General features: G+C 37.2%; 1 protein-coding gene across 1 annotated transcript in view; it reads left to right on the top strand.

Moving 5' to 3' along the window:
• LOC128215256 (annexin A6-like) overlaps positions 1-25,611 on the top strand; it is a 32,450-nt gene that overhangs the window by 865 nt on the left and 5,974 nt on the right. The window contains exons 2-15 of the mRNA XM_052921964.1: positions 110-185; positions 2,983-3,077; positions 3,296-3,409; positions 6,918-7,008; positions 7,620-7,768; positions 8,203-8,380; positions 8,971-9,083; positions 11,612-11,736; positions 16,912-17,097; positions 21,500-21,596; positions 22,225-22,300; positions 22,888-22,982; positions 23,678-23,791; positions 24,277-24,367. Coding sequence (XP_052777924.1) covers positions 110-185; positions 2,983-3,077; positions 3,296-3,409; positions 6,918-7,008; positions 7,620-7,768; positions 8,203-8,380; positions 8,971-9,083; positions 11,612-11,736; positions 16,912-17,097; positions 21,500-21,596; positions 22,225-22,300; positions 22,888-22,982; positions 23,678-23,791; positions 24,277-24,367 — 1,600 coding nt within the window. The remainder of the gene's footprint in view (positions 1-109; positions 186-2,982; positions 3,078-3,295; positions 3,410-6,917; positions 7,009-7,619; positions 7,769-8,202; positions 8,381-8,970; positions 9,084-11,611; positions 11,737-16,911; positions 17,098-21,499; positions 21,597-22,224; positions 22,301-22,887; positions 22,983-23,677; positions 23,792-24,276; positions 24,368-25,611) is intronic.

Raw genomic sequence — 25,611 nt, forward strand, 5'->3', positions numbered from 1 at the left:
AATTACATCCGAAACCACTTACCTACATGTATATACATGTACACGGATCTATATAAGTATACTGCGGTATACATTTGACCATGTTTAACTCCCTCCCATTCTATTACAGGGAACAATCGTCCCTAAGAACCCCTTTTCGGCCGAGCAGGCGGCGGGCGCTCTCAGAAAGGCCATGAAAGGGCTAGGTAAGAAATATATAATTTCAGAATGGCAAAACGCACAATGTCATAGGCAGGGGCGGATCCAGGATTCGACGTTAGAGGGAGCGTAACCTAGGGACGTGACCTTTTGACCTGCGCCCCTCACACAGAACCAAAATTACTTGGTTAAATGTGTTGGCAGGGGGATTTAGGGGAACACTTTTTTCTCTGATATTGACATAAAAAACACTTGGACAATTTTAGGGGATGCCCCCCCCCCACTGGATCCGCTAGTGATAGGTATATCTGAGGATCTGGAGGCAGTGTCTTGGTGGATTTTAGTCGTAAATTGAAATTATCTCAGAGACATAGTTTCTTTGTTTTGCTATATGTTTGTGTGAATTGTACTTCAACCAGTATTGACAATGGACACAATGTTGAGGAAATTAAAAATAATAATTGTGTTGACATTTCTGATGTTTATATAGATTTAAAGGCTATGGAAGATACGATTTAAATCCTTTATTGAAACATTATCCTTGACAAATATCCAATCATGTATATCATAAAGTCATCGAGAGCCACGGTCTGTACATGAAACATTATAACCAATCATTGTTTTAATTTGTCTTCCAAAACATGAACATTCCATACAGATGACTCAAACTTAGCTGTTAACTGTGTATATTGCGGAAACAATCAAGTGCTTTATTTAGGAAGCAGTCATTTTTTTATATTGACCTGCTTAGGGGGTCTACAAGTACATGGTTAAAATGGTGAATGCAGATCATGACAGGTGATATGTAAAGGGTGTTTTATGAACTGTTAAAAGATATGCTGTGGTCTGTATTTCGATCCGGTGACCCACTAGAATAAACTATACGGTTGAGTGAGTAAAATTAATGTTGCAAAAAGTCAACCTCAGCGAATTTCAGTAAAATGCTACTGTGATACATTTTATAGTACACAGGTGTAATTTATACATTCTTGCCCAAACATCGGCACTAGCAGATTCAGGGCTGGGGGTACCCCCTTCCCCCTCCTTAAATCGTCCAAGTTTACTTTTGATATCGATTACAGAGAAAAAAGTCATCAAATAAGCTTGTAATGCCCCATTTCTGACTTGAATTGTTAAAAAAATGGGTGTTAACCCCCCCCCCCCTGCCAACATTTTACACCATATACATTTCGGTTATGAAGCTATGCGGCGCATGTCAAACGGTTGCGCCCCTCTAACGTCAATTCCTGGAGGCGCCCCTGATCTATACAAACGCTCATCAGGACGTTTCCGTATTAAACATTAGTCAGTATTCAGGCAAATCCCTCCGCCAATCGGATCGTCTGAGACATTTCATATTTAATCATTTAAGCTGCACTCTCACAGACTGACCGTTTTGACAAAAAAAAATTTGTCTTGGAATGAGCCCAGTTTTTCGTAAATGATTGGAAACCAGTGATACAAAAATGCTGTCAAAAGAGCAAATCGCAGTTTTTCATATTTACGTTCAAAAATTAATGTTTTTTGGTTAAAATAATTACTAACGCTATTAGAGAAATGAAATATTCGGCGGTTTTGTATATAATTGAGATCTGTTCTGATGTGAGTTATCTTTAATTACTGGTTTGAAGGCATTGTTACCGAAAATAGCTATTCAGTATGAGACAAAAACGTCAAAAATAGGTCAAAACAGTAAACATTTGAGAATGCAGCTTGAAGAAGAGCTCAGACAACCAATCATCGATTTAGCGAATTACTAAACCGCAAATTTTTCATGCATGCGCACTGGCTATAATAAAGACATTCGCGTGACCGCAAAATTTTCATGCATTCGCACTGGTTATAATAAAGACATTCGCGTGACCTTCTATTCTGAACACTAATTAGAAAGTTAGCATTTATGTTTTATCTTCGAAACGATAAGTCGGCGCCGTGCTTCGACAGGCCTGCCGAATTAATAGTTTAGAAGACCAAAAATCCTTAACAATCTTTAACTTAATTCACGCGTATGCAGTAGTTCGCTTAAAATGATAAGAACGTGTATCCGTTTCTCTTATAAATCTTAAACTTTATAAAAACAATCACGATGATGGCACACAAATCGAATCTGCATGCATGCACATTTTGTAAACAATCACAAACTTATTACACTCTTTTATTTAGACAATGTGCTTGTGCAAACAAAAGAGTTAGACATGACTGTACATGAAGCCCATTACTCTACTGTGCACCAGTCAATTGTATAACCACGGCCCTCCCAGGTCCGGGGGTATACCGAGGATAGCCGGGGAAATGGGCCGTGTTTTTACCTTCCAAGTACCTTCCGCAGTGCCGGGTGAATGCGGTTTTTGTCTTGGCGTCAAAAATATCGGGGATATGTCTTATCTAGGGTCCCAGGGGGTGCGATGGCATTTTGCGGGGATTTTACCAGCAGTTCGTCCCCGCATGACGGGGATTTTACCCGGGCTTGCCTGAACCGAAAGTCAAAGTCCCCGGACCCGGGGGGGGGGGGGGTCGGTTACAATTGACTGGTGCATTAGCTATTTTTTGAGTGTAGCTTGCGCTATACTTGTTCAAACAAGCATTTTTTAGCTGTGCGGCAGATCCTGCGACTGAAGTACTATAAATCGTCTTAATTGTGGTCGCCCTAAGTATGATTACTGTGCTTCCAACAAATACCCTTTTCTAGGGTGACCACCATCGGCACCCTGGCAGCGTATTATAAGCTATATCATATAGGTTATGATACGCTGAGGTTATGATACGCTGCCAGGGTGCCGATGGTGGTCACCCTAGAATGAGGATGACAGAATGTCTTGATATGCAGGTATCTATATCTTGCAGGGACAGACGAGGCGAAAATAATCGAGGTAATGTCGTCCCACACCAACCAACAGAGGCAGGAGATCTTTACCTCCTTCAAAACTCAATTTGGCAAGGTATTGCTTCCAAGAAAACACAAATCGTAGTACATTTAGCAATAGTTTTACACATGAGTCCAACCCGGATCCGCTAGTGGAGCATAATGCATTAATAATAAGTATATTTTAATATCTAGCATATTTAAAAAGTATTATCTATATGAGATTTAGATATTAAATGTTATTTGACCTCTACCTTGTTATAAATGATCACTACTTGTCTGTTTGCCTTATAGGACCTGCGTTCTGAGCTGAAGTCGGAAATCTCGGGCCGGTTCGAGGACCTCGTGCTGGCTTTGCTGGAGACGCCCGTCAATTATGACGCCAGGGAACTTAAAGCCGCCATCAAGGTAACAGTTGACCTGATTCGATAAAAGTGGATATCATGAGACATTGACCTGAATTAAAGTCATACTGTTATGGTGTATGTCCGTGACATTATGAACGCGTTGCAAGCTTTTCATAGGCGAAGAGGTCAGTGTCGGCCACCTTTGAGAGGAATTGATTCATTTTTTGTCGAGCCCGTGTTCGGTGAACGAGACAAAGTTGTCACAATTGCGGGTCCTTGTATGTGTCCGTCCTTCCGGACTTTATTTCGATCGTGCAATATAGGAACTCATGTCATGACGGTTCACTATGAGGTGGCGTGTCAGTATCTTAAAGGTCAAGGTTATGCTTAGCCACCGAAGGTTGAAATAATCCTTGTCCAGGTTTTATCTTGACCATGCATTATAGGTTTTTCAATAACCTTGCCATGAATGTTCACCACGAGATGGCGTGTCGCACACAAGACCCATGTCTGTACCCCAAAGGTAAAGGTCATGCTTAGACACCAAAGACTGAAATGATCCTTGTCCGGGCTGTTTGTTGACCAAATATATGTTTTTCAATAAACATGACAAGGAGTGTCGCATGTTCCACTTACGTTCATCAGTGTATGCGTCCATCCGTTCGGACTGAACTTTGTCCGGGCCGCATCGATACCATGCACTAATACTTGTTTACTCATTGTTCAACTCCATGTTATTCTGTGTTTTAAATGCATTGAATATCATTATGTCTGTGTCAAAGGTTCCTCCTAGAGGCATGTTGCCATTTGGCGTCTAGTCGTTGGTAAATTGTTAAAGCAATTATAAACGATATTTTGGTTCCCGCGTTCTAATCATTGCAGTTTAACTCAGCTATTGTCATCTCAATACTTTATGCTAAACGGCTCATGCATGACCTTCATGCGGGATTGCCTTATGGCACGTAACACATTGAGTTAATTTGCTTAAAATTTGAATGAAACAAGTTTATATCCTCTACAAACAAACAATTTGCTTTAATCATGCATGCTTGGAGTAGGATTAAAGGAAAAGGACTAGCGATAAATCATCAGACAATCTGAATATGCTTTCGTCGGTTGATATGAACACTGATAACAATGATTTGATCGAAATCAATGCGCGCTAAAATGATAAAAGGGCCTTCCACAGTTTCAAAAGTGGGTGGGGAAGGCCACTCATTTTTCAAAAGTTCATGTTTTATCTAGTTTTAAGGAACACTCTTTTTAGGGAGTAAAACAAACATCCTGTGTGACATTTTGGGGGTAATAAGGAGTTGACTTATTTTTACGAAAGATGACCTTTGTCATATTTGGGACCAAAAGCATTTGCATTCTTTCGGAAAGTCTGTCAACAATATAACTGTTTTTATGTCAAAATGCCCCAGTCTAAATAATTAACAACGTCTTGAGAGTTCTTGGTGATATATTTTCAATGAGAAAGATATTCAATTAAAGAATGACAAAGTGGATTTAATTCATTTCCTGCATGGTTACAAAAATGCAAATATCTGCACATGTTGCACCGGATATATGTATTATGCTTGCTAGATGTTTAATCACAAAAATAAATAAATAAAAAAGATTATTTGAACATTTTATGTTTGGTCCTTAAAACGACTTTTGAACTTTGGTGGGGCCTCTAACGGCGGTGCTGTATCGAATGAATACCTTCACGAACATCGTCATAATTTTATAATTAAAAATTGATTTATTTTACATTTTTACACCGATGTTTGTTTTTGGTCCAAGATTCATGTCATAATATAAGTATCTATCATGTGTTTCCGGTACGGATCGAAAAATCCGACCCTCGGGCACGCTGCGTGACCGGTAACTCGGCAAGCCTTGTTACCGGCTTACGCGCGTGCCCTCGGGTCGGATTTTTCGATCCGGACCGGATTTCACCTAAAAGCGCGTGCGACGTTGTGTACTGACGTCATAAAGCGCAGTAATTTTAAATCACTATCGACGTCAAATAGTTCCTTTAAAAATCGCGCTTTTACGATTATTTTCAATTTTAATTAAAAGTATTGATTCCGCTTTACTGAAATTGCATAACATACTTTTCATAAACCATACAATAAAAGAAAAAAGAAGTGGCGCGTTGTTGCGCGTGACTGATCTTACGTGGGGGTGTAAGATGAGTTTTTCCAGCACCGGTCACATGACCGGAAACACACGTCCGGTATGCAAGAAAATGAAGTCACTAAGAAATACACTTTTAGGACTCACTTATTATGAGTTGTAAGTATTACGGCTCGCTTGCAATATATTCCGTATTATTAAAAATATGAAAGATAACTTGCTTACAGTTTGTCATGTCCGCACACCCGGCAAAACGTTGACTGACAAACGCCGACTCCACCCAAAAATTGATTGACAAGCCAGGGAAATAATCTAGTGGCGCGGCACCGGTTCTTTGATGTCACGTGATGTCTGGTGCGGTACATGCAGACCTAAGAATTAAATTGTCGCAGTCTCGTGTTGGTTTTTGTTCTAAAAAGTTAGCGTCATGGACTTTACAATTCTTGATAGTGATAATGAGTTCTTTAAAAACTTGTTGATTAATTTTGGTTGCAAATCTAGAGGTCGGCCACTTTAGAATGCCCGTATTATGGAAAGCATCAACATTTTACAGTAAACAATACAGGCTCCGCCTACTTTCTAGAAAAGTCACGTAGGCCAAATATCACTGTATTTTCTCTGTATCGGAGTTCATATCAGGGACGAATTGCAGAATATGGGAAATATTTTTCAAATTTAAAACGAAATGCAGCAATCTTATTGGCTTTCAAAGTAGGACAAACTGTAAATAAACGGCTAGAAAATGATTGCTTAGTATTAGTTATCTTTCATATTTTTAAAAATACGGAATATATTGCAAGCGAGCCGAAGACGAGCCAGGGAAATAATCTAGTGGCGCGGCACCGGTTCTTTGATGTCACGTGATGTCTGGTGCGGTACATGCAGACCTAAGAATTAAATTGTCGCAGTCTCGTGTTGGCTTTTGTTCTAAAAAGTTAGCGCCATGGACTTTACAATTCTGGATAGTGATAATGAGTTCTTTAAAAACTTTTTGTTTGAAGAAATGTCGAATTTTGATTCTAGTTATAATGATGAAAATTTAATAAACACACAAGATATGTTGTTCATTAATTTTGGTTGCAAATCTTGGGGTCGGCCACTTTAGAATGCCCGTATTATGGAAAGCATCAACATTTTACAGTAAGCAATACAGGCTCCGCCTACTTTCTAGAAAAGTCACGTAGGCCAAATATCACTGTATTTTCTCTGTATCGGAGTTCATATCAGGGACGAATTGCAGAATATGGGAAATATCTTTTTTCAAATTTAAAACGAAATGCAGCAATCTCATTGGCTTTCAAAGTAGGACAAACTGTAATTTATGTTTATTTAGTTGAATAATTGGGTCAGCAAATTCTGAACCATACATGCTTAGATAAAATGCTAAAATTCGAAATATACTTTAAAGAAAACAGAAATACAAACTAAAACATGTATACTCGCAGGGTGCTGGCACAGACGAGGGTGCCCTTATAGAGATTCTGTGCTCCAGGTCCAACGCCCAGATACTGGCCATAAAACAAGCCTACAAAACATGTAAGTAAATGCTTTACCTCTAAATTTGACCTGCGGACCAAAAGTCAGTTTTAAAGCGTATTTACTAGTGTATATATATAGGTGTTTTATTTTAGCACACATGGGGACAAAATGTTCAGCGTGAGTTATTAATTGTTACAGGGTGGTTGTCCGTCGTTTGCCTTTGTCAAAATGTTCCTTCAAAAAACTTCTCCTGAATCACTGGGGCAAATTCAAACATTTCACTTCAAATTTCACAGGAATGTTCCGTTTGCCGGCTTTGGTCCGCTTCAAGATTCCTTCAATAAAAGTGGTTCCATGCTGAACTCTGGTTACCATGGCAAAAAACCTTCAAAAGTCTTCAAAAGAAACCCTCGGCCCTATTACAAATTATTTTACAGAAATGTTCCAAAGGTGACCCTCTGTCAAACTCCTTCATCCTATACAGATTCATATAATATATATATACTATATATATATAAATATATATGAATCAGCATAGGATAATATATACTTAATTTATGTCAAATGGTGACATTGTATTATACAATAAGCATATACGTACACGCGTTATTTTACTTAAGACGACGTTGTTGCCCGCTTATTGGTTATACTGATCTTCGTGTTTGCAGTGTTCAAGAGTGACCTAGAAAAAGACATCATGAGCGACACAAGCGGCCACTTTAAGCGCCTACTCGTCTCACAGCTGGCCGCCGGGAGGGATGAGTCTGGTAGTGTTGACCCTGACACCGCAGCACAGGACGCTAAGGAACTATTTGAGGTAACTCAGCACATAGCGTTTAATATGATTAGCTTTTTTAAGTAATTCTTATAATGGGATTCAAACTTAGAACTTTCATGTTTTAACAAACACGACATTCCAACATCATACTCCCAATTCGCAGTAGTACATTTGGAGTGGCCCGATAAGGCAGGTGGCCCTTTAAAGCAGGTGATCGTTCAACCAGATTTGACTGTATTTGTATAGTTGTGTAAGAAATCTGCTTAGTTATACAAACTATATTTTTATATCCACGTTCATACAGTAACGAATATTGTAATGTGTGGAATATATTTAGTTCCCTTAAAACTATGTAAAGTTGTATGTATGTGATTTAATGTATAAATGTCATTTTGTTTTAAAGGAATCCCCATTTTTCCTGGTTCAAATATTGGGTAACATTAAGTGTGGATTGTATGTTTTTCTACCTGAAGGCTGGTGCCAACAAACTTGGCACAGATGAATCCACCTTCAATCGAATATTGAGTCTACGAGGCTACGCTCAACTAAAGGCCGTTTTTGAGGCGTACCAACAAAACCATGGCAAGGATATTGAAGCTGTCATCCAAGCAGAGACCAGTGGCTATCTAGAGGACGGCTATCTTGCAATAGGTAACATGAATCAATGTAACATTTACAAGGACAAAATCTGAGTCAATTTAACATTTACAAGGACGGACTTGAAAAATCTTTCTTAGACCGAGTAAATTTAACATTTACAAGGACGGACTTGAAAAGTCTTTCTTAGACCGAGTAAATTTAACATTTACAAGGACGGACTTGAAAAGTCTTTCTTAGACCGAGTAAATTTAACATTTACAAGGACGGACTTGAAAAGTCTTTCTTAGACCGAGTCAATTTAACATTTACAAGGACGGACTTGAAAAATCTTTCTTAGACCGAGTCAATTTAACATTTACAAGGACGGACTTGAAAAGTCTTTGTTAGACCGAGTCAATTTAACATTTACAAGGACGGACTTGAAAAGTCTTTGTTAGACCGAGTCAATTTAACATTTACAAGGATGGATTTGAAAAGTCTTTATTAGACCAAGACTGTGCTATTAAAGCAAATCACACTTAAAAGTAACCGCACACTGCATTTGTTGTGTGCATAGTATTTTCATCATTAAAGTAGTTTTTAAGTCATTCCAAAACTTTGGTTATGGTCAAATAATATTAACAGTAGTATCCCTATTTCAGTAAGAATCGCCAAGAATCCACCTGCGTATTTCGCTCAGCGGCTGCACAAGTCAATGAAGGGGGCCGGTACCAAGGACTCGACTCTCATCAGAGTAGTCGCAAGCAGATCGGAGGTATACCAGTTTAAATAACTCATAAATTCACTATGATCATCGACAGTAAAGGTTAACTGTCTTTTAATGACATTTAGCATCTTAAAATACAAATAGTTTCCATTGCTGTCACGGTAAAATGTTCTGTTACAATTGTCACTAAACTCTTCAAGATACAATATACACATATGATAACCAACTTCATAACACTGATAACAGCCACCATTTTCAATAAAAATGTCGTGTACAGTGTTTTCACCCATCATTGGCAATAACAGTACACTGATTTTATCCACCATCGGATAAATACAGCATCATGCACACTGTTTTCACCCACCGTTGGAAGTTACAGTACACTGATTGTATCCACCATCGGATAAAAACAGTATCATGCACACTGTTTTCACCCACCGTTGGAAGTTACAGTACACTGATTTTACCCACCACTGGAAATAACAGTACACTGTTTTTCACCAACGATTGGTTATAAAAGTACACTGTTTTTATGCACCATTGGTAATAAAAGTACCCATATTTTACCTACCATTACATAGTTATAACAGTATCATGTAACAGAACTCTGATTTTACGCACCATTGGCAATAACGGTACACTGTTTTCCACTACCATTTGCAATAACAGTACACTGATTTCACCTACCATTGACAATAACAGTACATTGATTTCCCCTACCATTTGCAATAACGGTACACTGATTTTACCTACTTTTGACAATAACAGTATACGGATTTCACCTACCATTGGCAATAACAGTACACTGATTTCCCCCTACCATTTGCACTAACGTTACACTGTTTTCCCTTACCAGTGGCAATAACAGTACACTAATTTCACCTACCATTGGCAATAACAGTACACTGTTTTCCCCTACCATTTGCAATAACGGTACACTGATTTTACTTACCATTGACAATAACAGTATACGGATTTCACCTACCATTGGCAATTACAGTACACTGATTTCCCCTACCATTTGCAATAACGGTACACTGTTTTCCCCTACCAGTGGCAATAACAGTACACTGATTTCACCTACCATTGGCAATAACAGTACACTGTTTTCCCCTACCATTTGCAATAACGGTACACTGATTTTACTTACCATTGACAATAACAGTATACGGATTTCACCTACCATTGGCAATTACAGTACACTGATTTCCCCTACCATTTGCAATAACGGTACACTGTTTTCCCCCTACCAGTGGCAATAACAATACACTGATTTCACCTACCATTGGCAATAACTGTACACTGATTTCCCCTACCATTTGCAATAGCAGTACACTGATTTCCCCTTCCTTTGGCAATAGCAGTACACTGATTTCCCCTTCCTTTGGCAATAACAGTACACTGATTTCCCCTTCCTTTGGCAATAACAGTACACTGATTTCCCCTTCCTTTGGCAATAACAGTACACTGATTTCCCCTTCCTTTGGCAATAACAGTACACTGATTTCCCCTTCCTTTGGCAATAACAGTACACTGATTTCCCCTTCCTTTGGCAATAACAGTACACTGATTTCCCCTTCCTTTGGCAATAACAGTACACTGATTTCAACTCACATTTTGCAATAACAGTACACTAATTTTCCTTTCCATTTCCAATAACAGTACACTGATTTCACCTACCATTGGCAATAACAGTACACTGATTTCACCTACCATTGGCAATAACAGTACACTGATTTCACATACCATTTCCCCTACCATTGGCAATAACAGTACACTGATTTTACCTACTATTGGCAATAACAGTACACTGATTTCACCTACCATTGGCAATAACAGTACACTGATTTCCCCTACCATTGGCAATAACTGTACACTGATTTCACCTATCATTGGCAATAACTGTACACTGATTTCACCTATCATTGGCAATAACTGTACACTGATTTCACCTATCATTGGCAATAACAGTACACTGATTTCACCTATCATTGGCAATAACTGTACACTGATTTCACCTACGATTTTACAATACTGAATAGCAGTGCACTGATCTTATTAATCATTGATTATTCTAGAACTCTGATCTCATCATTTAAACATTAAAAATGAACTTATGACACCCAGCATGGCAATAACAGAAACTGACCTCATCTACCATCACCCAGCTTTGCTAAGTAACAGAACGCTGCTCTCGCCCATCATTGACAGAGCACTGATGTTACCTTCGATTGGCAATAACAATCCACCGATCGCATCTTCATTTGCAATAACACTAAACTGAACCTTGGATCATAACGGAACACTAGTCACAATCACCACTGACATTAACATACAAAGTACAGGGGTCGTATTCATAAAGCATCTTAATTCGATTTCTAATAGTCAAATTAAAATACATGTATAAGTGTTTCATACATTAAAGTATGTTTTTCAGTAAGGTCATTGAAAATAATGTGTTTTGGAAAGTTTTTTTTCACATGACTAAAATAATACTAAAATTAGGAAGGTGACTAAGTTTTATGAATAGCGTCCCTGATGCCTGTTCAATATCTGTTCCAATGGTTTGTTAATAGGTGGACATGATCCAGATCAAACAGGAATTTCAGCGGCTGTTCGGCAAGACTCTCGGTTCCTTCATCAAGGGTGACACGAGCGGAGACTACAAGAAGTTGCTGCTAGCACTGTGCGCAGAGGATTAAATAAAAGGAAATGGCACATTAGCATACTATAAAGATATACGGTTGTATCCATGCGTCGGTGACATTTAAAGTGATTGTTGGCAATGGCAAGAGTTGTGTAGCTAACACAATGATTATTATTTAAGAAACAGCATCGTTTTTGACGTGTATCTGTTAATAGATTATTCTTGTGCTTAGTCTGAAGCTTGCAATATTTCTTGTATTACACCGGAGATAATGGAGCGCTGTAATGAACCATATAATTTAATATTTGTCTTCAGAAACTTACCAATTACCTTAAATTTGTAAGCCAACTAAAGGAAACCATTTTGAATTGTGAATAATTGGTATGTTAAAGCTGCGCTCTCACAGATGGAAACGTTTTGACAGCTTTTTAATTTTTTGTCTTGGAACGAGCCAATTTTTGCGAAAATCTATTTAAACCAGTTATATAAGACTGCTGACAAAAAAATAGATCTCGGATTTTTATATTTAAGTTCAAAAATTGATGTTTTATGTTTTTTTCTTAAACCGTTCGAACGGAATTATGAAAATCTGCGACCTGATCTTTTGTCAGCAATCTATTATCATTGGTATGCAGATATTTGCGCAATAATTTGCTCTTTCCAAGACAAGAAATAAAAAAGCTGTAAAAAAGTGATATCTGTGAGAGTGCAGCTTTAAACTCCGCGTTAGCTTAAACAAAGTTCTGAACGATCGGACCAATCTAATATAAATATGTACCTCCATTCTCTTGAGTGAATTATCTTTGTTGTTAAATCATACAATGATTTATACTAGAAGATGTACTTTACATACTTTCTTAATTATTATAAAACTTGTAATTTGAAAAGTGTCACGCCTTTTTAGCTCGACTATTCGAAGAATATGGAGAGGTATACTACTCACCCAAGCGTCGGCGTTGGCGTCACACATTGGTTAAGGTTTTGCATGCAAGCACACATAGGTTAATATCTCAGCAACTACTTGAGGTATTACATTGAGACTTTATACAATGGTACTCAACCATCCAACCTGCTTAATTAAACAAGTTAGAAAACTCTAGTTTGCATTTAATGCAAATAATAGGCCTTTATTATTCGACTTAGAAACTATGGTTAAGGTTTTGCATGCAAGCACACATAGGTTAATATCTCAGCAACTGCTTGAGGTATTGCATTGAGACTTGATACAAGGGTGCTCAACTATCGTTTCCTGAGGTAGAAATACTGTACTTTGTGCTTCACCATGTGAAGCAACGTCAAATATCGCACGTACGCTAAATGTCGCTCTTGGCGTTATATGTCGCCAGGCTGACGCTAAATATCGCAGCCAACGATAAATGTCTAAACTCGAACAAGTTTAGCGGGTGATCGCGATTTATAACGGGATTAATATTCCATCTATGAAACTTTCATCACGCACCTATCCGTGTCCACATTTTAAGGAGCAAACTCCAACCACTTTCTTCAACTGCTCCAGACTGTAATACATCTGCAGCAGCTGAATCACCTGCTCATTTCAAAATGAAATTTAAAAAAAGTCAGCAAATTAAATAGTACCTTTACTAGATATAACTTGATTCTTACACACTTTGTTTGTGAAATCAACTATATAAAACTATTGACTGGGTCCAAGTCAAAATGAAAGGCAAGAAACACCTAGTCTCATCCTTCTATATGCCGCACAGAAATTTATCAGATATAGCGGAATTAAAAAATCTCTAGAACAAGCAACATCCAACGAAGAAAAACACATCATCTTATGTGGCGATTTCAACTGCTCTGATATCGACTGGCAATCCCTCACAGTAAAAAAAGGAAGCAAAGGACATAGAGATCCAAGAAATCCTACCAGAGCTTACAACTGACTTCAACCTCACTCAGGTCCATATTAAACCAACAAGGAAAACAACATCCTAGATATGGTCTTCACCTGAAACACATCCCTTATAAAATCAACTAGCACCACGCCGGGGATTTCTGACCATGATATTGAAGTCTTCTATTTTGACACCAAACCCTTCTACACAAAACAGAAGCCTCGTAAAAGCTACTCATTTTCCAAAGCCAACTGGGAAGAACTTAAAAATATCTTTGATCAAATTGTCAAACTTCAAGAAATTCAAACTATTGCCAAAACACCAAGTAGTACAGAAAATACCATATAGAGCATCTTTAAATGTTAACTCAATAGCCATTGATTCGCATATCCCTCACAAGATAAACATCAAACACCTTGGATCACAAAGGAAATAAAGAAAGTGCTGAAGAAAATAGCCCGATAGTACAACAAAGCAAAGAAGTCTAAAAACTGGGGTCCATATAGAGACTATCAAAATGAATGTAAAAAGAAAATAAGAACAGAATGGGATCACATCAACAACTTAATAAATGAAGGTCTACAAAAAACCCAACTCTAAACCATTCTTGAATTACATGAAATCAAAAAAGAAGACATCATTGGCATCGCATCTCTTCGTAGACAAGGACACCTCGTAACTGATTGCAATGCGAAAACAGAGATCCTAGTAGAACAGTTTCAGTCTATATTCACGAAAGACCAGGGAGGACAGATTCCACCAACCAATACACGAATGTCTACTGATATGCCACCTTACGCCAGGAATTTGATTGACGGGTCAATTGACCAATCAGATAGCCGCTGATAAGCCCGCATCGGCTTTGTTACTATCCGCCATTTTGTCAGACAAACAAGTTATATCCGTCAATAATCGTCAATGTTTTTTTCCGCTGTAAAAATGGTTAAAAGATGCAGTTATGGAACCTGCAACACTGACAGCAGATACACTGAAAGACTTGAGAACAATATAAAGTGTGTTAAATATTAATTTTAAAATGATATAACATGTATATTGAAGTTGATATTTTATCTTTTATAAGAGCGTTTAGCTGCACACCATAAGCAACTAGCTTACTACCTTCAAGGTCGATCATTATAGTCTAAACGACGTTCTCAATACCTCAATTCTTGTTGGTCATATATATTGACGCCCTAAAATAAATCTAAAATTATATTGCATACAGCACATGGCATCTCATTACCCTTTTAAGGATGAAAACATTTCTGTATTGTGAAATAACACGTGTTTTAATAACTTTCAACAAGCCACACTGACTCAGGAATTACGTAACAACAATTTAACCAAAAGCAATCTCTGTTACATGCCATACATTCCAACCATTAGTTCATAGTCATCCCGCTGGTTTACCACGGCCGAAAGTATCTTCTTTGACGACTCCTCTTGTTTCTGGATAGCTAGACAGGCTTTCGTACTAAGGGTTGACGCTAAACATTTGGTATGGCCTATGATTGTTCAAACGAGCAGTTTTATTTACGACGGTATTTATAGTCAGTGGAAAATATACATTTAAATGTATGCATCCATCGTTCCTGAAATGTTAACATTTTAATTTTAAAGTAATGACACAATTGTATTTGTAAATAACTGATATATCGATCCTACAAAATTTAAATTAATATTCACTTAGTGTACAGCGTCCTTTGTTTCAAGAGGGAAGATTCTAATAGTCTTAAATGGTTATTATACTTACGATAAATGAAAAAACCCATACCTTTGCTGACACTTGCAGTGGGCGTCTAGTAGGCGTTTTTTTCAAAGTGTCAACTTCCAGATTAACTACATGGCAAGGATCAGATTTCCGCTAACTCGGGTGTACTTCACCTCGAATCAGGACCGAATTCTCACTCCCCTCAAATACTTGTATTTCTCTAATGTAGCTTCCGGATAAAAAAAGCAGAAGCTTTCTGTTTTTTCTTTAGCGGTATTTGATCTTTTACGTATTCTAAGCTGATATTGTCAAGAATATCCCGGAGACCGAGACGCCTTTGTTTATCCGCCATCTTTGGTCAGTGTCGGACATAAGCAGAGTAACTTCCCCTGATTATCGGGGGCGTGGCCTATCGAGCCATGGCTTAAGGTCAATTAATATTGGAATAGCTGGTGTAAAGTATTATTGAAAGACATGACGACAAATAAAGCAGCTGGTCCTGATTAACATCATTCCTTAAACATGTGCTGAAGAGCAAGCCTCTGCAATATCTTCAATTCTTCAAATGTCCATCGACTCCGGTGAACTGCTTAATGATTGGAGGAATGCAATCATAGCACCAGTATACAAAAAAGGCGATCGTCATACATGTACTGCAAAAACTACCGACCTGTCTCTCTGACTTGTTTGTTATCAAAATTCCTAGAACATATCATCTGCCACCAAATGTTAGACCATCTAGACAAGCATAATGCCCATACTTCCCTCAACCACGGCTTTAGATCTGGCTACTCCTGCGTAACGCAACTAATTGTAACAACACATGAACTACTTAACTACTATGATCAAAAAATAGAATAAACAAGTTGAAATCGCGATACTGAACTTAAGTAAAGCATTCGATACCGTGCCGCACAAAAAGCTCCTTAGCAAGCTTGAAGCATACGGCATAAGAGGCTCCACTTTATCCTGGATCACACACATTCTTACAAAAAGAAAGATGCGTATTGTGGTTGGAGCAATCAAAACACGGTCAAGTCGAATCGGGGGTCACACAGGGCACAGTCCTTGGGCCGCTTCTCTTCCTCTGCCACTACAATGACCTCCCAGATAGATTCTATTCCCATGTAAGACTTTTTGCAGACGATTGCCTCCTATATAGGGCCATCAACAACATAGCTGACCACCACCTACTACAACAAGACCTTGAACATCTACAAGCCTGGGTGGACGACAGGGGTATGAAGTTCAACGCCAAAAATGCTACATACTGAGCATCAGAAACAAGTCCAACTTCTTTTAAAACATAGACAACAACATCCTACTAAAAGTCTTCAGCAACCCCTTCCTTGGAATTACAATCTCTGAGGATCTCAAATGGAAAACCCACATCAACAACATATGCAAGAAAGTCAACTGTACCCTGGGAGTTCTTCGCCAACGCCTCCGCCACTGTCCCATGCACTGCAGAAAGAACGCCCACATTGCCTTAGTCCGTGCAAAACAAGACTATGGAAACGTCGTCTGGGATCCCTACCTAAAATGTGACATCGACCGCCGAGAACGCATACAACGCATAGGGGCTCGATTCATTACAGGCGACTACAAATCAAGACAAGATGGCTGCGTCTTTGAAATGCTGCAAAACCTTTAATTATGAAGCTTCCAGGAGAGACGCAGACACCTGAGGTTGATCTTCCTGTACAAGGTGGTGGAAGGGCACGTACCAGCCATTGACATTGACCAATTTCTTAAAACTCAAAGACATAAAAGAACTATAAGGGCTAAAAGAGTTGAAGACTACATGAATACAAACATTGTTGAGAACTCAGTGAACAACACTACCAAGTGCTTTGTGGCTATTCATGCTAAAATTTATTTAAACTCATTCTTTATGAGAACTGCAATTGACTTGAACAAACTAAGTGACAATATAGTACACTCTGATTCAGTGAACTCTTTTAAATTGCCATTAACAAAAAGTGATTATTTGCACTCCTTCCCCGTGGTGTTAAAGCCAGCATTGGACTCTACCGCGTATCATTCAGATTCAGATTTAGAAACAATAACATTTATGTACTTTTTATATTCAATTCATGTAACTTCACATTTAGCTTACATTCAAACCCTCCTGAAATCCCATTAAGCTGCCGAGCATTGTAGCTTTCCAAATGGTCGGCCATCACCTCTTCTGACAGGCTGAACTGAACTATTCCACCACCACCAGTCCTTCCCGTCAGATCAATCTCCCCTTTCACTGAAGTCAATACATGATATTCTAATGTTATCTCAGACTGGATAAGAATTACAAAGTCCAAAAATACTAAAATATCCCCACCCTGTCCCTATCCTTCCAAATGAGTGACTGAAAAACCCGTTTGATATATTGAAGTGCATTATCCATTTATTGTTTGTGAAAAAATGTAATTACTTCAACAAAAAGAGAAGGAGCTATGTCCAATTCTCAAAATCAACCAAAACCAATCAAAATTTACCAAAATAAAAACAGGTGAGACTCAGCATCTATAGGGTACAATGTGAAGAAATGTATTAGATGAATAAGTTCCCCAAGTTTCAAAGTGACAGCTTTGATGGTTTCCATGTAAGTGACCTTTTCAAAAATCTAACGAGCTATGAATGGAGCTGACTTGGATTAAGCTATCGACGTATCCCGGAACACTGAGCCAGGGTTAACCGGGGTAAAACCGGATACGACCGTTAAGGCCAAGTCTACACGGTTTGAGATATAGAGGATGTTTGTGTGTTTTGAGTAGATATAGAGTATAACACACCGAAAATGATTTCATTTGAATGTTTCACGAGTGAGAAGCAGTTACGATATGAAATATACAAACTAATAGAAGTCAGTTTGTCACTGGTTTGCATGAAATAAGTTGATGTTTCTTGGATCAGGGATCCGAAATGAACTAAGGTGAACCGGCGAACAACCATAACGGCACAGTGGACCACCGAAATGTTTTAAATATCCGGGAGTCATCAGGAGTCACCAGGTACTAATAGCTTTTTTGACATGCAATAAGTTTAGATTTCTTGGCATTTACATAAAGATAATTCTGTTGTTTAAAGAAATTTACAGCGTACACAGCGAGATCATTCACAATGTACAATGTTAAAGATCACTTAGCTTTTCCCGTCAGTAATTCTTAAAACGTCAACCTCTGTACCGGAAACAAATGACAGGCAGTTGACATCTGTCATATTTCAAGAAGAAACGAAAAATAATTCGCGACAATGAGTATCATTGGTCAATGTCTTTGAACCCGGTAGTTACCACATCCAGCATTTCAGTTAGGCATGCGAGTGTGTCACATGCGCTAGGAAAGGAAGTAGGAAGAATTTGAAGTAATATTGAGGTAATTAATTATCTATGTTTAATTAATTGATTATGATCTGAAATAAGAACTAATATCTTATGCAATTATACCATGGTTACAACATCATGACGTTATAAGCCCCGAATTGCAATATTGCTTAGCAGGGCCTATATGAAAAGTACAAACCTTACTATTTGAAAACCAATGGGCGCGAGTGAATTTAAGGATCTCCTTAAGTTAGGATCTCCCTTAAGGATCTCTATTTAAGGATCAACACGGGCTGGCATATATCTTGTCTCTTAAAAAACTATTTAGGAATTAACGTCATTTTCTTGTTTGTTTACATCGGTTATGACCCGTGGTGACCCATGTGAGAACCCCGTTGAAGTCACGTGATTCCTCACCCTGATATGGTTAAATGAAAAGCTCAAGTGTTTCCAGTCAGTATGACATACTATAATCTTTCACTACAGCATTTTGTAAATTTTGGAGGCATTGATTTATCATCTCCATCTTTTTGAAAAAAAATGGGGATAATGTTTTCGCCTACGTCCATCCGTCAGTCTTTCCGTCCGGCTATCCCCTCCTTAACCGATGAACGGATTCCAACTGTCTGTCTTGTCAGACCGTAACATATGGTTTAACTTATGTTGACTAATTTTCTACTTAACATTTTTAAATAACCATAATGTTACGTTAATATAATGTTTGAGCTTTAGTAAAAAATAATTGAATTTTATAAACATATAAAAGTATTTATGTTTCGTTCTTTACTTGTTGTTCATTGCTGACATTCTTACTGTTTTACGAAAGTGCTCTTAGGCCAGAGCTTTTTTTTATTAGTTAAACATGTTTAGATTTCATTCTTCATCTATTTGTGACCATAAGGATGGTTTGGAATATTGTGTATACCAAATATTAAAGATGCGCTGCTGTCCCGAAAAGTGGCGGGAGAACAAAATCACTATTTTGATTTTCATTGGATACGTCGCTCCTGTATATATATATATATATTACACCCTTATATAAAAACTTTGCCCGTTAGGAACTGTTTTCACGTCTCCGTAAATTCATCCTTTAGGTATAGTTTTAAATTGAAAGTGCATGTCTTAGGCTAAAATAGAATGTGTCTGTAGGACATTTGTCACAAATAAGGGGCAGCAAGTTCAAATGTTTGGATATTAAGTTGCATCGCAAGGTAAACATGTGTATTTTTGTCTTCTTCAGGGGCCATAACTCAAAATAGAAGGAACCGAGTCAGATGAAAAATGGATGATGCACAGGCTCTTATAATGATAAAGACTCATGCATTCCATCAATTGTACTATTTCACTCATTTATTTCCACATACAATACTTTAATCGTGTTCACTCTAAACTTGTGAAACGCCTAAAACAAAATATCGAATGAATTATTATTTTCCCCTTATAATGAAGAACGTACCGTAGCCTTGTGGGTATTCATTTTCTTTGAACGAAATCTACAAGACTGTTTCATTTATTATGCAAAACTCGATAAAAAACGATTTTCCAGCACTAACATTGTTGTTGTTTTCATGAACTATAATGAAAATGTGTTTGTTTTTCGTAGATATGGAATATATCTAACCGCAATGAGATTAGTTTTAACACGTTCACTCGTGCTTTGCAATAGTGAAATATTCAAACTAAAACAGTTATACTCCATATCTACTTAAAACAAACTAACATCCTCTATAACTCTAACCGGACCAGGCTGAGCCTTTACGGTAGTATCCGGTTCGTCCCGATACTCCATTGCTCACTGGATACGTCAAGAGCAATCGGAACTCCTCGGCTAGTATCAAGATATGTCTATCTCGAAGCTTGCCGGAGATGGCCGAGTTGCTACGATTGACGTCAAGAGCTTAAACTAGGTCAGTGATACAACAAAAGAGTGCTTATTAAGGATTGCGACATTTAGCGTTGATGTTGAGACAAAAAGCGGCAGTACAATTTTATGCGACATTTGGCGTTACAAATGCAACATATACAGAGGTTTTGCGACATTTAGCGTTGGTTGCGGCATTTAGCGTCAGCCTTTCGACATAAATCGTCAAGTCGAATTTAGCGTTGGTGCGACATTTAACGTTGCTAACTTCATTCAAAATAACTCCAATTATGCATAGTTTGGTACTTATATTTGATATTTTATGCTTTAACATAATAACATAATGATATGGCAAGGTATGCAGTCAATGATTATATAAAAAAATAAATAATTTGATACCCTTTCCTTCTTTCTTTTGAAAATTATACAAATGTCGAAAATTAATAAGTGAATCTGATCTGTGAAGGAACTCTTTATGTACTTTATATGTATATGACAAACATAATTTAGTAGAAATATTTCCCTGGGGGTGGGATAACCTACAAAATATTCCAGAAACTCTCTTCAATATTAATTAGATATAGATTATAACCGCTGAAATGTCTTCCCCAAATTTAGTTCAGGTTTTTAATTCATACATTTTGTACTATATAATAGTAGGTAAAACAAATGTTATCTTATTTTATTTTGCATGGTAACTGTGTTATTTTTTATGAATAACGCGTTCAAGGTTAGACATTGGGGACCTACTGTCATTTTCACAACAATACACGAGGAAATTATAGCGCTCAAAGACTTTGTACGTTGATGATGTAGACTTAGATTTGAAGTCCAATCTCCAAAATTATCAGCAAACACATAAATTGATCATAATGGAAAATCTTTCTGGAATTAACCAAGTTATTAACTATCTATATACACAGATTGTTATCTTTTGAAGTGATCAGTTTAAGGAAATTGGCCATTACATGTTTCATAAGTGAAAGGGCAATATAAAGACCATTGTAAAGTGATAATTCATTAGTTGTAAATAGTATCGATATGAATGCAATCTAAATTATATATAGGAAAAGAATCGTGATAATAATAAGTTTTTATGTTACACATTCACGGTGGAATAACTTCATTTTAAGTTCAATCAACATGGCTTCAGTTCATAAAGAGGTATGTTATTCTTGAATGTATTTTTTGTAATAAAATGATATTATTACGTGCTGGTTTATATGGGTATTGAAGCGAAAAATACATCTTGCGTTCTGAATGTAAAACAGCCCATTCTTTTGACACCAGAGGGCGCAAGTTCGGAAGGTTATTCATGTTGAGTATACTTGTTGAGTATTGAAAAACAAAACAATTGAAGAAAGTTAGTCATGAAGTAAGCTATAAAGCTAGCTAGGGTAAGATAGCTAAAATAAGAACATTTAACTAACATTAATGAATAAATTGATAACTGACTGACAAGAAATTCGGAAAAACATAACGTTGAATGTCACTTTACACCAACCAAGATACATGAAGGAACTTTCACGAAGCTAGCATACCAGTTGCCAACATAACGAGTTAAGGATGCAATAACGCAAGATGTAAAAGTAACAAGGCAAGATGTACAAGTCAGAAAGCAAGATGTAATTTTTGCCTCAATACCGTTCCATAGGTTTTAAAATTTAAAATTTAAATGCAACGGATTTAATATAGTATGTACAGAGAATATATAAGATATAATACAAACATACTAATAAGTATATGGTGGTAGTCATTGTACCATGTTTAACTTCCTCACATTCTTTTGCAGGGAACTATTGTCCCTAAAAGCCGCTTTTCGCCCGAGCAGGCGGCGGTGGCTCTCCGAACGGCCATGAAAGGGCTTGGTAAGAAATACATAGTAAATATAAGCTGAGTATGACAAATCGTACCGTGTCAAACGATTATCAGTGGATCTGACTGACAGATATTAAAACATCTATATCATTAAGTCTTTTATATCTGTGTTTTGTACATTGAAATATTTTTAAGGAGTTCAAATAATACTTGCCAAGAAGGTTCACCATGATAAGGTGGAGTGCCAAGCACATGACCAAGGTGTGTACCTCTTAAGTCAAAGTCACGTTTTAAAAAACGACCATTAACTTAATTTTAAAATTAATAAGTACCATTTAAATATGAACAAACAAATATGTTTTCCATCATCATACAGAAGAGAGATGGTGCCCTTTGAACGGCTGAAAATACGGACAACCGAGCGTTTGCTTGCAATACTCTTGCTATTACGCAATATAAAGCCAACCAGTTAATTAGCCTTGCGGTGGATCCGTGGTCTAGGGGTTCGACCCCAGTCTGCCACTAAAATACCAATCGTCTAAATTGTAGTCATAATAATTATGGGAACTATGCTTCAACAAAAACCCTACCTTAACATGACAGAAGATCTATATATTCAGAGGTGAATATCTTGCAGGGACGAACGAGGCAGAAATAGTCGATGTGATGTCTACCCACAACAACCAACAGAGGCAGGAGATCTTGGCCACCTTCAATAGCATGCTTGGAAGGGTATTGTTTCAAAGAAAAGGCCACTAGAAATTCATCTAGCGATACTCTTGTACAAAAAGTCAATTTTCTCCAAAACAAAGATTACTTGATCATTGAAAATTTTATTGATCTACTGGGCAATGAAAGTAGTGCATTTGACTGAGTAACTGCGCATGCGTTGATGTCACAAGACGTATAATCGTTTTGTTTACTAAGTCGTTAACGTCATAAACGCTACGGCGGAAGGCAATATTTTGCTTCAAATGAAGACTTTAAACAAAAATAACTATAATTTATTCACCATTTTAAATAAAACAAAGCGCAGTCTACGCCGCTTACAGAGCCCCACATTTGGTCTTTTAGTTTGATTGAGCCTTAAGTTTCTTAAAACACTTCAACAAACATATTCATAAAACCACCGCCTGATGGAGCACTGTCAAAACATAAGTTTGGGAAACACGTTTGTCCAAGTGTTTGATGAAACTAATCACCTATTCAAACTCCGGTAATAAAACAAAGGCGAGGCTCTATGAGAGACATTTACTGCCCCTTTTTTCATTTAAAATGGTGAAAAAAAGAAGAAAGTTGTCTTTGTTTTAAGTCATTATTCGAACTAAATGTTGCCTTCCGATGAAACATTTATGACGTAATTTATCACGTGGTATACACATACTGGTTTCCGCTTTGTTAATAAATTGCCACTTTTCCCCTTATAGGATCTGCGTGCTGACTTGAAATCAGAACTTTCGGGCCGGTTCTTGGATCTCGTGCTGGCTCTGCTGGAGCTGCCAGTCAATTACGACGCCAAAGAGCTTAAAGCTGCCATAAAGGTTCTATTTATCCTAGACTTTGATAGTGACTATTGAACAAGATATTAATTGCCAATGAACAAAGGCAAATTGTTATCGATCGTGATGGTGTAAGTGCGTTACCATGATATTAGTTGTTTTTTCGTCTTCGGCACATAACATTTAATTAGTTTTTAGAATAAAACATATTTCGGCGTAATACAATTCCCGAGAGCTTATTCGATCATTGTTTCTTTATTGGCGGTAACGTTGTTCAAAATGTGCCAGCTTGCATTGTTTTTATGTGCCGAAGACAAACATTTCTCCCACCTCAGATGAGTAGATCCAAAATTTTGACCATGCTAGAAATTCTTATCTTGCCCACGGGCAAAGATACAACAAGTACCCGTATGTTGTTTTAAAACAATTATTAAAGTCAAATGAAATCTGAACCGTATTCGCATAAATAAAAATGCTAATCGTGGTTTAAAGAAAACAGAAAGATAAACAAATAAGTATGCTTACAGGGTCTGGGAACAGATGAGGATGCCCTAATAGAGATTCTGTGCTCCAGGTCCAACGCTCAGATACTGGCCATAAAAAAGGCCTACAAAATATGTAAGTCAATGCTTTACCCCAACACTTGACCTTCGGACCAAAGTAAGCTTTAAAGCATCTTTACTACTAGTATTATATTCATGTGTTTTGTTTATTAGGATACTTTACATTTAGATGTCATACTAGTCTTTGTGTTGTCAATAAAAATTAATTATATTGAAGATATGGTTCATTTAGACAACTAATATGCAATTTCCATTTAAAGACAACTTATTTCCTTCATGTGTGGATTGCATGTATAAAATTGTGCTGTCATATCTATGTAGATTACCTGGTTGCCGTACTGCTTATACATCTCGTTTACATGGCTATCATTGTTCTGTACGTTTCTTTTTTATATGTCATTTTAATACACACTGTTGTTATAATTATCTACATTGAGGCTTCATTGTTTCCATTGTAATTGTGCCATTTTCCTGTACTTTCAGACTACACTTTTGCCGTTGTAATGTACATGTACGTTCAGACTACACTTTTGCCGTTGTAATGTACATGTACGTTCAGACTACACTTTTGCCGTTGTAATGTCACATGTACTTTCAGACTTTTTTTAAACTGTAGTTGCAATGTGCATTTCATATATATGCAGTTTTGCCTTTATACTGAACAATAAGTCTATAGGGCACCGTGTATTTACATATAGGCTATATGAGTATATTATGCTGTGCATTTTATATGCAGTTTTTCATTTAGTCTATATGGTACTGGGTATTTACATATAGGTTATATGAGTCTATTATGCTGTGCATTTTATATGCAGTTTTTCATTTAGTCTATATGGTACTGTGTATTTACATATAGGCTATATGAGTATATTATGCTGTGCATTTTATATGCAGTTTTTCATTTAGTCTATATGGTACTGTGTATTTACATATAGGTTATATGAGTCTATTATGCTGTGCATTTTATATGCAGTTTTTCATTTAGTCTATATGGTACTGTGTATTTACATATAGGCTATATGAGTATATTATGCTGTGCATTTTATATGCAGTTTTTCATTTAGTCTATATGGTACTGTGTATTTACATATAGGTTATATGAGTCTATTATGCTGTGCATTTTATATGCAGTTTTTCATTTAGTCTATATGGTACTGTGTATTTACATATAGGCTATATGAGTCTATTATGCTGTGCATTTTATATGCAGTTTTTCATTTAGTCTATATGGTACTGTGTATTTACATATAGGTTATATGAGTCTATTATGCTGTGCATTTTATATGCAGTTTTTCCTGT

This window comes from Mya arenaria, chromosome 13 (assembly GCF_026914265.1).
Source record: "Mya arenaria isolate MELC-2E11 chromosome 13, ASM2691426v1".
Lineage (NCBI taxonomy): Eukaryota > Metazoa > Mollusca > Bivalvia > Myida > Myidae > Mya > Mya arenaria.